The following is a 12,870-nucleotide window of genomic DNA, read 5'->3' as shown; positions in this document are numbered from 1 at the left end:
TGACTGGGATTCATTCACCTTCCTGACAGCATTAGTTTGCAGGTTTTCAAGCTTATAAACGTACTTTAACAGGAAGACCATGTGACGGTTGCTATCTCCCATTGATACAGGACATTAAAAAAACCCACTCACTCGCCTGAAATCTCATAGCCCCTACTGGAATACACTCCATACCCGACAAACTGGCGACGGCCGCACCTCTCGATGGCACACTTCCTGTTTGACTGCTAGCATCACCAATGGCAACCTGGTAACTGACCCGAGTGGTGAAATCCCAGGTTTCAACCTCCCATGGAAAATCTGAATAACCCTCAACCACTTGAGGATGGGCCAGAGAAGATGTGGTCATTTGCTCCACAAGTGGAAATGAGGACCAGCTCAAATTGTGACTGTGGCCATCCAAGTCAAACCATCATCCACATATTGAACTCTTTCCCTGAGATCCATTCATGATGCCATCATAACCATGCACACTGCATCAGCTGAAGCCGGTGAATGGATTATTAACCTCAACATCGAGCTATAACCGTTTCCCCAGCCATACGAATATATATCCCCAAACCACCTTCCCACCCATCCACCCTCACCCCCAATCTCTAAAATACAAAGGGCCCCAAAAACACTGGCGCCGGCTGGCCTGTCAGTTATAGGACACTATTCCCGGTGCTGGCAATAATCAGCAGGGTGAGGGCAGGAATCATGCTCTCCTCCCTATTGAGGCCAATTAAATTTGTAAAAAAGCTCATTAAGAACTTGTCGGAGGGGGAGGGCGGAATATTTAAAGGTACATACGGGTTTCAAGAGCTCAGTTTCTGATCAGCTGAACAGCGGTGGGTACAGAGTGGTAAGCCAGTATTGGCTACCCCTGGACATCACACCAGCCCCATAAGGTGGTCAGCAGGACAAAAGGGAACTTGGATTTTGGTAAGGAGGTGCCCTTGGAGCTGTGCAGGTGGTGGGGGGAGTGGGCACTCAGTGCCCACAGGGTCAGCACCCCCGGTATTGCAGGGGCAGAAGAGCCAAAGGCAATTGGGTGGCCACCTGCCCAGAAGGAAGGCTGCAACTGGCAATGGGGGCACAAATGACAGATTTCAGGTCCAATAGCGATGAGGGGCAACACCCTAGGCATCAAGAGGGCACAGGACAGGAAAGAGGGGGCAGGAAGGCAACGGAGGCCAAACTCTCAACACAGGATCTAGCGCCAAAGATGAAGCTACCTGGAGATGATCGAGACTCAATGCCACAGGATAGTGTGACTCTCCAGGCAGATAGTCACAACATTGCCGAAGTCCTCGCACCTCACAGCACTGGTTGCCACGCCTTGCCAGTGGCTGCTAAAGTCACAGTGGCCTTGATCTTCTTTGCTTCTGGCTCCTTCCAAGGATCAGCTGCAGAACTTAGTGGCATCTCAAAAATGGATGTACACCACTGCATTTCGCTGGTCAATGATGTCCTCTTTGCCAGAACTGGATGCACATTCATTTAATGACAGATATGCCCTTGCAGGAATAGAAGACATTGGGTTGTGCCGCCAATGCTGGATTCCCCCAGCTGCAGGGCATCATCAATTGCACCCATGCAACCAAACGGCACCCTGTGACTGGCCAGTGAGATCCATTGACAGGAAGGGCTTCCACGCCCACAATGTCCAACTGGTCTGCGACCACAAGAGCTTCCTCCATGTGTACGCTCATTTTCCTGCAGCTGCCATGACTCCTTTATCCTCTGCCAGTCCAGGTTGCCTCAGATCTTCACTCCAACCCCCCAAAGTGCGTGGTTAGATCCTAGGGGACAAGGGATATCCCTTGAAGAGATGGCTATTGACCCCTCTCCAGGTGCCCCAGACAGAGGCAATACAACCAACAGCACCTGCTCAGTCGGACAGCCACTGAGCAGACCATCGGGCTTCTGAAGATGCAATTCCGATGCCTGGACTGGTTGGGTGGTGCCCTCCATTACCCTCATGCAAGGGTCTTGGCCATGTGGTGGTCTGCTGTGATCTCCATTATATGGCCCTCCAGAGAAGTGCAGACCTTCAGGACGATGAGGCCCTGGAATAAAACAGCTCATTGGTGGAGGATCAGGAGGAGGAGCTGAGACAGGAGGAGGAAGAGGAGGCAGAGAGAGATGACACTAAACAGACCGGTGCCCCTGATGAATGAGAAGTTGGCCTCCTCCTGCCACCCTCCTCTCCCTCATGGCCTCCCTCTGGTGCAGTGGAAGGCTTTAGCACAAACCGCAGATCTCTCCCTCAGGATAACCAGCAGCTTCAGCGATGGCTGCTGTGGGAGTCTAAGTGAGTCTCACACTAGATCTGAACGGACTTGATCTGTTCCTGCTGCCACTAGCTCCAACTGGACAGGAAACCAGTGCCCATGCCAATTAAGGGCTTCCCCATGTGACAATCTTAACTTTAATCAGTTTTCCACTAGAGGCAAAAACAAACCCGGCTCCTGTTTCCCACCTCCATGGCGAAAATTCAGCCTATCGAGCAGGATACCCACAGAATCGGGTGGAATGCCAGTTTTACGCCCTGCTCAATATTGCCCTCCATTAGCTTCAATAGGGAGTAATGTCAAGCAGGGTGCAAAACCAGTATTGAACCGCACCTCGTCAGTTTCCCAATGGGTGGTTAGGTTAAATTTATCTTAATTGTTCCAGCCTACTCCTTCCCCACCAAACTAATTTCTTCTTATCTTGACTTAATCCTTCTCTCCGATGCCTACTTTCTACCCACCTATATTGGCATTTTCTCTAATGTCCTCTACAGCTCTAACAATTTCAAATAACATACAGTCTCTTCACAGTTCCATCCCTCACCAGGATGGTCTGCAGCCTCCAAACTGGCATAATGCATTCAAAACTCATCCTGCAGTTTTCTCTACACTGCGGAAACCAAATGCAGATCAATTGAATTCTTTGATAAGCATTTCTGCTCTGTGCAGAATTGTGACCTTTACTCACCACTTAACAACTCTACCCAAGAACAGTACCTCATCTTTCTGCTGGACACACTGTCACTGCTTGAGAAGAGGGTAGGCAAGTTGGCATTTGGGTCAAAAATTTTCAAAATATTGGTGGGAGTTTGGGCCTGTGATGTGGATCCATTCTTTTACTGTTTGCACAATTGGCAGAACCATTGTGCTTCGCTTTCTTTTTCTATTTCACCCGGTCTTCTTAAAATTTATTTTTATTTCTCATGCTTTTGTTGTGCATGGATCTCTCTCCTGTGTCTTCCCACCGCCCCCCCCCCCGCCAACTATTAGTACATTTTTGTTCTTTTTATATGCCAGCATTAATTTACCTAACTATTTAGAAGTTTGCAAGTTATTTAATACACAAACTCCTTTTATGTGAATGGTGTGTTTGTTGGTCATCTCTCCATTTTTTCTTCCTTTTTTATATTTCCCCATCCTTACTAAAATGCCCACTTAAGTCTTAGCCTTCAACTTGATGAAGTATACACATCAGAAATATCAGAAACTATCTTTTTAGATGCTGACTGAAATGAATTTCCAGTATTTCCTGTTTTTATTCTAGATTTTCAGCATTTGCAGATTTTCATTTTTATTTGATTGAAATGATCTAAAGGAGCAGTAGTAAAGAAAAATATGGGATTTGCTCCGATAACAGTGGCAGCATGGTCAAATGCTTTAAATACAGGGCAAATCTCAGTCAAGATGACCTACACAATGATCTACAACATTCAATATAGATAATGTAAAGATAATTGTAGTTTAAGGTAATGCAAGCATCGACAATAATGGCTTGCATTTTTTAAAAATTCTTCAGCGTTGGGCACCAGCATTGATAATAATTGTGAAAACTAATCATTTCCTGGTATTCACTATTAATGCATGAATGACACCTGCAGTACAACTAGAAACTGAAACAGCTGCTTGATTTGCTGAACAGTTATTTCCAAAATTCACACCAAAAACTGTTGATATTGAGTGATCAAAGATCCTCCCACAAAAATGAGGGACATGCTTACAAGAAGAAATTGCTCCCACTAATTACAGCAACAATCTGATTAAATAAGCAGCATCCAAAAATAACATGGTTTGGTTAATTTACCATTTCTGTTGCCAGCATTTTAATCACTTAATATACAAACAGAATGGAAATGTAAAAAAAATTAGTAAATATTTTCTATGCTCTGATTTTACTAAAAGGATGGAAACACAAATTGCACAGAGAAGCGATACAAGGTACACAGAGGAATGAGAGAGACAAACAGCATTAAAATTAAGAGTAGTTCAGAAATAGGAGGAATTATATGGGGAAAATGTGATGCAGACATAGCTGGATTTAGAGTACATGTGCATAAATGCTCAAAGCATCGTAAATAAGGTTGGTAAACCACAGACACAAACTGCCAGATGGGATTATGATATAGTGATAATAACAGAGACCTGACAAAATAAGGGGTGGAATGGGCATTTAATATTCCTGGTTACAATGTATTCAGGAACGATACGGAAGAAAAAAAAAGGAGGCGAAGCAATATTGATCAACAATACTGTTACAACACCAGAAAGGGATGATGTACTTGAGGGTTCAAAGATAGGATCTATTCATTACAACTCAGCAACAACACAGAAGCAAGTACACTGCTGGGTGTATAAGTAAAGGCCACCAAATAGTGAGAAGGAGAAAGAGTAAATTTGCAGGCAAATTACAGAAAGATGCAAGAACTTTATAGTAAGGATAATGGGAAGCTTCAATTATCCTAATATAGACTAGGAAAAAACAGTATAAAGGGCAAAGAAGGGGAGGAATTCCTGAAAAGTGGACAAGGGAATGTTCTTGATCAATACGTTTCCAGCCCAACAAGAAAGAAAGCAGTGCTTGAATCTATTTCTGGATAATGAAATGGTGCAATAGAGAATGTTTCAGTGGGGAAGCATTTGGGAAATGGTGATCACAATATTGTTACACCAATGTGTTTTGTTCAATGATAATTTTCTTTGGTCCACTGACTGGAGATCTGAATTGGTCTTTTTTTTTTAAAAAGGCATTTTTAAAAGACATTTTAAAAAGACAAGCTGCCAGCAAAGTCATCCTTTCAGCTTAAGATGATCACCTAGTTTGCAACACACTATCCTACATTGTAAAGGATTGTGAGGAGAGAGATGAAATGTCTGCTAATTTCCTAGCAAGAACCAAGACCCAGGAAGTTTAAAGGAACTACCTGTTCTCTCAGCAAGCAGAGGCGATCTAAAAATGAAATGAGGGGCAGACAGAGTATGACAATAGATTAGCAGCTAACAAAAAAAGGAAACCCAAAGTATTTTATAAACATATAAATAGTAAAAGGGTAGTCAAAGGAAAATTAGGGTCGATTAGAGACTATAAAGGAGATCTTGTGGAGGAAAGGACGTAACTGAGGTGCTAAATGACTACTTTGTATCCGTGTTCAATGTCACAACTGCTACGTTTGCATGACTGAGTGACTGTCATGTGACAAGCCCCTCCCCATCTGAGGTCTTAAGCTGATGTTTTCTCTGCAGCAGAGGGGAAGCAACTGGACTCTGACATGAGCAGACACTAAGTGGAGGTCTCTCCATTCCAGCTTGAAAGCTTTCAAAACCTGTTTGTTGACCTTTGCATACTCCGGCTACAATCAGAAACCTCATTGGAGGAAATCATTTGCATCGCTATTTCCACAAAACTCACTGAACCAGTCATCAAACTCTTTAAACTAAAAGCCTCAGGACCAATGAATTCAGCTAGAAGCCAGCTGAATCACCAAACTTCACAGACCAGTAGACCTTTTAGATGTACTCTAACCCAACCAATCTATCCTTCCCTACTCTATAACCTATGTGTAAACCTCTACTGTGTGTGTGAGAGTGAAAGTTGCTGTGTTGTTTATTATTTTTATTAGGTACAATAGTTAACCTCTTTCTTTGCTAACGCAAGAAAACCTGTCCATACCAAGTAAGTAATCAAACACCTACTGAATTGGCCAGTACATCCACTTTAAGGAAGAATTAAATCTGTTATGGTCAAACAAGGAGAGGGCAAAGAGGGAAGCCCTTCAACCCCTCCTCACTTGACCGTAACAATATTAGGTTTTGAGCAGTTATGGAAAAGGATAGGGAAAAAACAAATGTGAAAATACTCAACTGGAGGTGAACTCAGTGAGTTGAAAAGGGTTCTGGCCCAGATGGATCGGAATCTAACATTGACAGGTAAGACAGTAAATGAGCACCAGAAGGCCTTCAGATAAGGGATAGTTCAGTTACAGACCAGACACATTCTCACAAGGGGGAAAGGAAGGGCATCGAAGCTAGAGCTCCCTGGATGATTAAAGATATAGAGCTTGAGACAGAAAAAGGAAGCTCATGACAAATGTAAGGTTCGTAATACAATAGATAACCAAGCTGAATACAGTAAGTACAAAGGAGATCTAAAAAAGAAATCAGGTGCAGACAGAGTATGACAATAGATTAGCAGCTAACAAAAAAGGAAACCCAAAGTATTTTATAAACATATAAATAGTAAAAGGGTAGTCAAAGGAAAATTATGGTTGATTAGAGACTAAAAAGGAGATCCTGTGGAGGAAAGGACATGACTGAGGTGCTAAATGACTACTTTGCATCTGTGTTCACTAAAGAGAATACTGTCGATGTCACAATAAATGAGGAGGTAGTACAGAAAGTGGATAGGATAAAAATAGATAAAGAGGTACTTAAAACGTTGGCAAGACTCAAAGAAGAATAGATACTCAGTCCAGTCGGAACGAATTCCCAGTTGCTAAAGGAAGGGTGCAAATTGTGGAGGCTCTGGTCACAATCTTCCAATCATCCTCAGATACGGAAGTGGTGCCAGAGGACTGCAAATGTTACACCTCTGTTCAAAAAGGGGAGAAGGATAAGCCCAGCAACTACAGGCCAGTCAGCCTGATGGCATTGGTGGGGAAACCTTTGGAGACATTAATCGAGACTTGGAAAAATATGGGTTAATAAATAAAAGCCAGCATGGATTTGTTAAAGGCAAGTCATGTTTGACTAATTTGAGTGACGTCTTTGATGAAGTAACAGAGAGGATTGATGAGGGCAGTGCAGTTGATGTATATATGGACATTCAGAGGTGTTTTCAGAGATAAAGGTAAAGTTGCACATAATTAACTTGTCAGCAAAATTGAAGCCCATTGGATTAAAGGGGCAGTGGCTGTGTGGATATAAAATCGACTAAGAGATAGAAAGCAGAGCAATGGTGAACAGTTGTTTTTCCAAACTGGAGGGAACTGTGCAATGGTGTTCCCCCAGAGGACAGTGTTGGGACCACTGCTCTTTATGATATGTATTAACGACCAGAATGCTGAAAACAGCGGAGGCCCTAGAGGAGTATAGAATGTGTAGGGGGGTACTTAAAAAAGTAATTAGGAGAGCGAAGAGGATACATGAAAAAATACTGGCGGGCAAGATAAAGGAAAATCCCAAGGCATTTTATAAGTATATTAAGGGCAAGAGGATAACCAGGGAAAGAGGAGGGCCCCAAGTGGAAATCTGTGTGTGGAGCCAGAGGACATAGGTGAGGTTTTAAATTATTACTTTTCATCTGTGTTCACTATGGAGAAGGACGATGTAGGTGTAGAGATCAGGGGGGGGGGGGGAGATTGGGGTATACTTGAACAAATTAGCATCGAAAGGGAGGAACTATTAGCTGTTTTAGTGGGCTTAAAAGTGGATAAATCCTCAGGGCCAGGTAATATGTATCCCAGGCTGTTATGTGAGGCAAGGGAGGAGAGAACAGAGGCTCTCACAAATTTTCTAATCCACTCTGGCCGCAGGAGAGGTACCAGAGGATTGGAGGACAGCCGATGTGGCACCATTATTCAAGAAGGGTAGCAGAGATAAACCAGGTAATTACAGGCCAGTGTGTCTAACATCAGTGGTAGGGAAAATATTGGAAAAAATTCTGAGGGACAGGATTAATCTCCACTTGGAGAGGCAGGGGTTAATCAGGGATAGTCAGCATGGCTTTGTCAGGGTGAGATTGTGTCTAAAAAACTTGATTGAATTTTTCGAGGAGGTGCCGAGATGTGTAGATGAGGGTAAAGCAGTTGTAGTCTACATGGACTTCAGTAAGGCTTTTGATAAGTTCCCACATGGGAGATTGGTTAAGAAGTTAAAAGCTCATGGGATCCAGGGCAATTTGGATCAAAAATTGGCATAGTGGCAGGAGACAGAGGGTGATGATCAAGGGTTGTTTTTGCGAGTGGAAGCCTGTGACCAGTGGTGTACCACAGGGATCGGAGCTGGAACCCTTGCTGTTTGTAGTGTACATTAATGATTTAGACATGAATATAGGAGGTATGATCTGTAAGTTCGCAGATGACACGAAAATTGGTGGTCGTAAATAGTGAGGAGGAAAGCCTTAGATTACAGGACAATATAGATGGGCTAGTAATATAAAAGCAAAATACTGCGGATGCTGGAAATCTGAAACAAAAACAAGAAATGCTGGATTCACTCAGCAGGTCTGGCAGCATCTGTGGAAAGAGAAGCAGAGTTAACGTTTCGGGTCAGTGACCCTTCTTCCGAAGAAGGGTCACTGACCCGAAACGTTAACTCTGCTTCTCTTTCCACAGTAGATGGGCTAGTAAGATGGGCACAGCAGTGGCAAATGGAATTTAATCCTGAGAAGTGTGAGGTGATGCATTTTGGGAGGACTAACAAGGCAAGGGAATATACAATGGATGGTAGGACCATAGGAAGTACAGAGGGTCAGAGGGACCTTGGTATACTTGTCCATAGATCACTGAAGGGGAACAGGTAGATAAGGTGGTTAGGAAGGCATATGGGATACTTATCTTTATTAGCCAAGGCATAGAATATAAGAGCGGGGAGGTTATGCTGGAGCTGTATAAAACGCTAGTTAGGCCACAGCTGGAATACTGTGTACAGTTCTGATCACTACACTATAGGAAGGATGTGATTGCACTGAAGAGGGTGCAGAGGAGATTCACCAGGATGTTGCCTGGGCTTTCAGCTATGAAGAGAGACTGGATAGGTTAGGGTTGTTTTCCTTAGAGCAGAGAAGGCTGAGGGGGGGACCTGATTGAGGTATACAAAATTATGAGGGGCACTGATAAGATAGATAGGAAGAAGCTTTTTCCCTTAGTGGAGGGGTCAATAACCAGGGGGCATAGATTTAAGGTAAGGGGCAGGAGGTTTAGAGGGGATTTGAGGAAAAAAACTTTCACCCAGAGGGTGGTTGGAATCTGGAACACACTGCCTGAAGGGGTGGTAGAGGCAGGAACCCTCACAACATTTAAGAAGTATTTAGATGAGCACTTGAAACCCAATAGCATACAAGGCTACGGGCCAAGTGCTGGAAGATGGGATTAGAATAGATATGTGCTTGATGGCCAGCACAGACACAATGGGCCAAAGGGCCTGTTTCTGTGCTGTATAACTCTATGACCTAGACTTGGCTATACAGAGCATAATTTCAAACTTTGCAGATGACACGAAACCTGGAAATATAGTAAACAGGGAGGAGGATAGTACCTCAGGAGGATATCGATAGACTGTGAAATGTGCAGACAAATGGCAAATGAAATTAAATGCAGTGTGAAATGATTAATTTGGTAGGAAGATTGAAGAGAGGCAACATAAACTAGACAGTAAAATTTTAAAGGGGATGCAGGAACAGCGAAAACCTGGAGGTTTGGGTGCACAAGTCTTTGAAGGTAGCAGGAAAAGTTGAGAAATTTGTCAGAAAGGCATATGGGCTCCTTGGCTTTATAACTAGAAGTGCAGAGTAAAAAAAGCAATGACATTATTCTTAACCTTTATAAAATACTGGTTAGGGCCCAGCTGGAGTATTGTGGCCTATTCTGGGCACCACACTTTAAGGAGGAGAACAAGGCCTTAGAGAAGGTGCAGAGAAGATTTACAAGAATGGTGCCAGGGATGAAAGATTTCAATTATATGGAGATACTGGAGAAACTGAGGTTGTTCTCCTTATGGCAAGGTAGGTTAAGGGGAAATTTGATAGAGATATTCAAAATCATGAAGGGTTTGGATAGGGAAAATGAGGAGAAACTGCTTCCAGTGGCAGAAGGGTCAGCAACAAGAGGACTCAGACTTAAGGTAAATGGCCAAAGAACCAGATGCAATATGAGGAAAAAAGCTTTTGCGCAGCGAGTTATGATGATCTGGAATATGCTGTTTAAAAGGGTGGTGGAAACAGATTCAATGATAACTACAAAAAGGAATTTTGATCAATACTTTAAGTGGAGAAATTTTCAGGGCTATGGGAAAAGAACAGGGGAGGGAGACTAATTGGAAAGCTCTTTCAAAGACCCAGCAGAGGCATGTTGGCCATAATGACCTCCTGCCATGCAGTATTGTTCTATGATGTTATGATTCAATGTACTAGATAACAGGTCCACAGTATTAGCAGAACACAAGATACAGTTTTGGTATGTATGATGCTATGGTCCTTGTTTGACCACACAGGTCCAATTCTTTCCTAAAGTGGATGCACTGGCCGATTTAGTAGGTGTTGGATTACTTACTTGCTATGATCATAAGAAGAATCAATCGAACAGGTTTTCTTGAGTTAATAAAGAGATTAACTTTATTGTACCTAAACCAAACTAATAAAATAATAAACAATGCACCAACTTTCACTCTCACACACACACTAGAGGTGTACACACACACACACAAATAGGTTACAGAGTGGGGAAAGGTAGATTGGTTGAGTTAGAGTCCATAAAAATAGGTGTACAGTCTGTTGGCTTTGGTGCTTCGGCTGGCTTCTAACTGAATTTGGTGGTCCTGAGGCTTTTAGTTTGAAGAGGTAGATGACTGGTTTGGTTGGTCTCTTTGGAGATAGCGATGCAGATGATTTCCTCCAACAGGATTTCTGATTGTAGCCGGAGTATGCAAAGGTGGTCAGTCAACAAGGAGGATTTGAAAGCTTTCAAGTTGGAACAGAGAGAGAGAGAAAGAGGGACCCCCACTTAGGGTCTGCTCATGTCCAATTGCTTCTCCTTTGCCGCAGAGAAAAAGACCAGCTTAAAACCACAGATGGGGAGGGGCTTGTCACATGACAGTCACTCAATGATTCAGACACAGCAGTTAGCAATATTTCTCTGCTTGCTGAGAGAACAGGTAGTTCCTTTAAACTTCCTGGGTCTTGGTTCTTACTGGGGACTTAGCAGACATTTTGTCTCTCTCCTCAAAGTCCTTGCAGTGCAGGATACAGTGTTGTAAATTAGGTGATCATCTTAAGCTGAAAGGATGACTTTGCTGGAAGCTTGCCTTTTAAAAAATAAATGCTGATCTCTAGTCAGTTAATTAAAGAAAATTATCATTCAAATAACACATTGGCGTAACAGTGATCAATCATTAATTAGTACAAATGATAATCTATTGCAAGATAATCAATACGTACAGATACTGTGGAACTGGGTGTATTGGTTCCATATCCAGAAGAAGGCAGGGAGGCCAGGGACCATCGGCGTCCATCAGTCCTGGAGATTGGGAGGGAGAAGATAGAGAATGGTAACAAGAAGGAAGGCATCATAAGCTATTTTCAAGCTGCATACAATCTTTAAAAAGGTGAAAGATATTCAACATGTGCACTGTCCCATCCAGTGAATTCCCAATTATAGCCATCCCAACAGTAAGACTTATGAAACAGAGGTATAATTCCAGGGGTTAAATATGAAAAGCAAGAGTCATCCCTCATACCAATGAGATTAACAGCATCAGGATGTTGTCTATTCTTTCATTTTAATACCCAAGATTCAGGAAACTAAAAATAGAGGAATTGAAAGAAAAGTGGGAACAAAATAAAAATCTTATTCTTTAATCTGGAGATAGCTTCAGTTTTAAAAAGTGTTACAGAGGATCAATGCCAACATACCTCACCACCTCCCACCTCACCAAAAAAATGTACACTTCTAACATTTCTGACTACAATAACAAGACTGAAATATTAGGTTTCACTTTGGTGCACTTACATCCTTCAAACTATATGTCAAGGGTGTTTCATTTTTGATGCAGGTCACCTAAAATGTTTCAATTTCTGAAGAGGGAAAAGTAGCAATTGGATGTCCAGAAAGTTACGCAATATTGATTGCTGTAAAGGAATTTGAAGTTTTATAGGTGACAGTGAAGGCTAATCTCAGGAATCAGGTAATAGAAAGTTAGTCCTTTTCTATCGGTTTTGATCTTAAACATAAATCTTCTCTGCAGCATTACTTCTGGTCGGGGTTTTCAAACATACGATGCTAAATATTTTGTGACACTACTTGCAGAGAAGTGATGAAAGGCGTTTTGAACTACACTGGCAGGGCACCAAGGAGTGGTTCTTCAGATTGTGGATGCTGCTTGTAAAAGACAGATGCAGACTTTCAGCCAGTATATTTCTGTCATTAAAGATCTAGCTTAAAAAGATATATGGATGACTTAAGACAAAATATCAGAATAGTAGGAATAAATGACTTCCAGGTTTTCTATCAGTCATTATCAATAGATTCTTATATGAAAGCAGACTCAGGATTATGAATCGCTTTTGTTGACAATAATATTCATTATTGAACATTGTCAGGTTATTTTTTTTAATTCATTCATGGGATGTGGTCGACGCTGGCCAGGCCAGCATTTATTGCCCATCCCTAATTGCCCTTGATAAGGTGGTGGTGAGCTGCCTTCTTGAACTGCTGCAGTCCATTTGGGGTAGGTACACCCACAGTGCTGTTAGGAAGGGAGTTCCAGGATTTTAACCCAGCGACAGTGAAGGAACGGCGATATAGTTCCAAGTCAGGATGGTGTGTGACATGGAGGGGAACTTGCAGGTGGTGGTGTACCCATGTATTTGCTGCCCTTGTCCTTCTAG

General features: G+C 42.5%; 1 protein-coding gene across 6 annotated transcripts in view; it reads right to left on the bottom strand.

The window, feature by feature from the left end:
• The window catches only part of mast2 (microtubule associated serine/threonine kinase 2), a 560,338-nt gene that overhangs the window by 106,764 nt on the left and 440,704 nt on the right, over positions 1–12,870 (bottom strand). For all 6 annotated transcript variants that reach the window (XM_068037080.1, XM_068037082.1, XM_068037083.1 and 3 more), the window contains one exon: positions 11,422–11,500. In XM_068037080.1, the coding sequence (XP_067893181.1) occupies positions 11,422–11,500 (79 nt within the window). The remainder of the gene's footprint in view (positions 1–11,421; positions 11,501–12,870) is intronic.

This window comes from Heterodontus francisci, chromosome 8 (genome assembly GCF_036365525.1).
Source record: "Heterodontus francisci isolate sHetFra1 chromosome 8, sHetFra1.hap1, whole genome shotgun sequence".
Taxonomy (NCBI): Eukaryota; Metazoa; Chordata; class Chondrichthyes; order Heterodontiformes; family Heterodontidae; genus Heterodontus; species Heterodontus francisci.
This window is presented reverse-complemented; position numbering and strand designations above follow the sequence as displayed.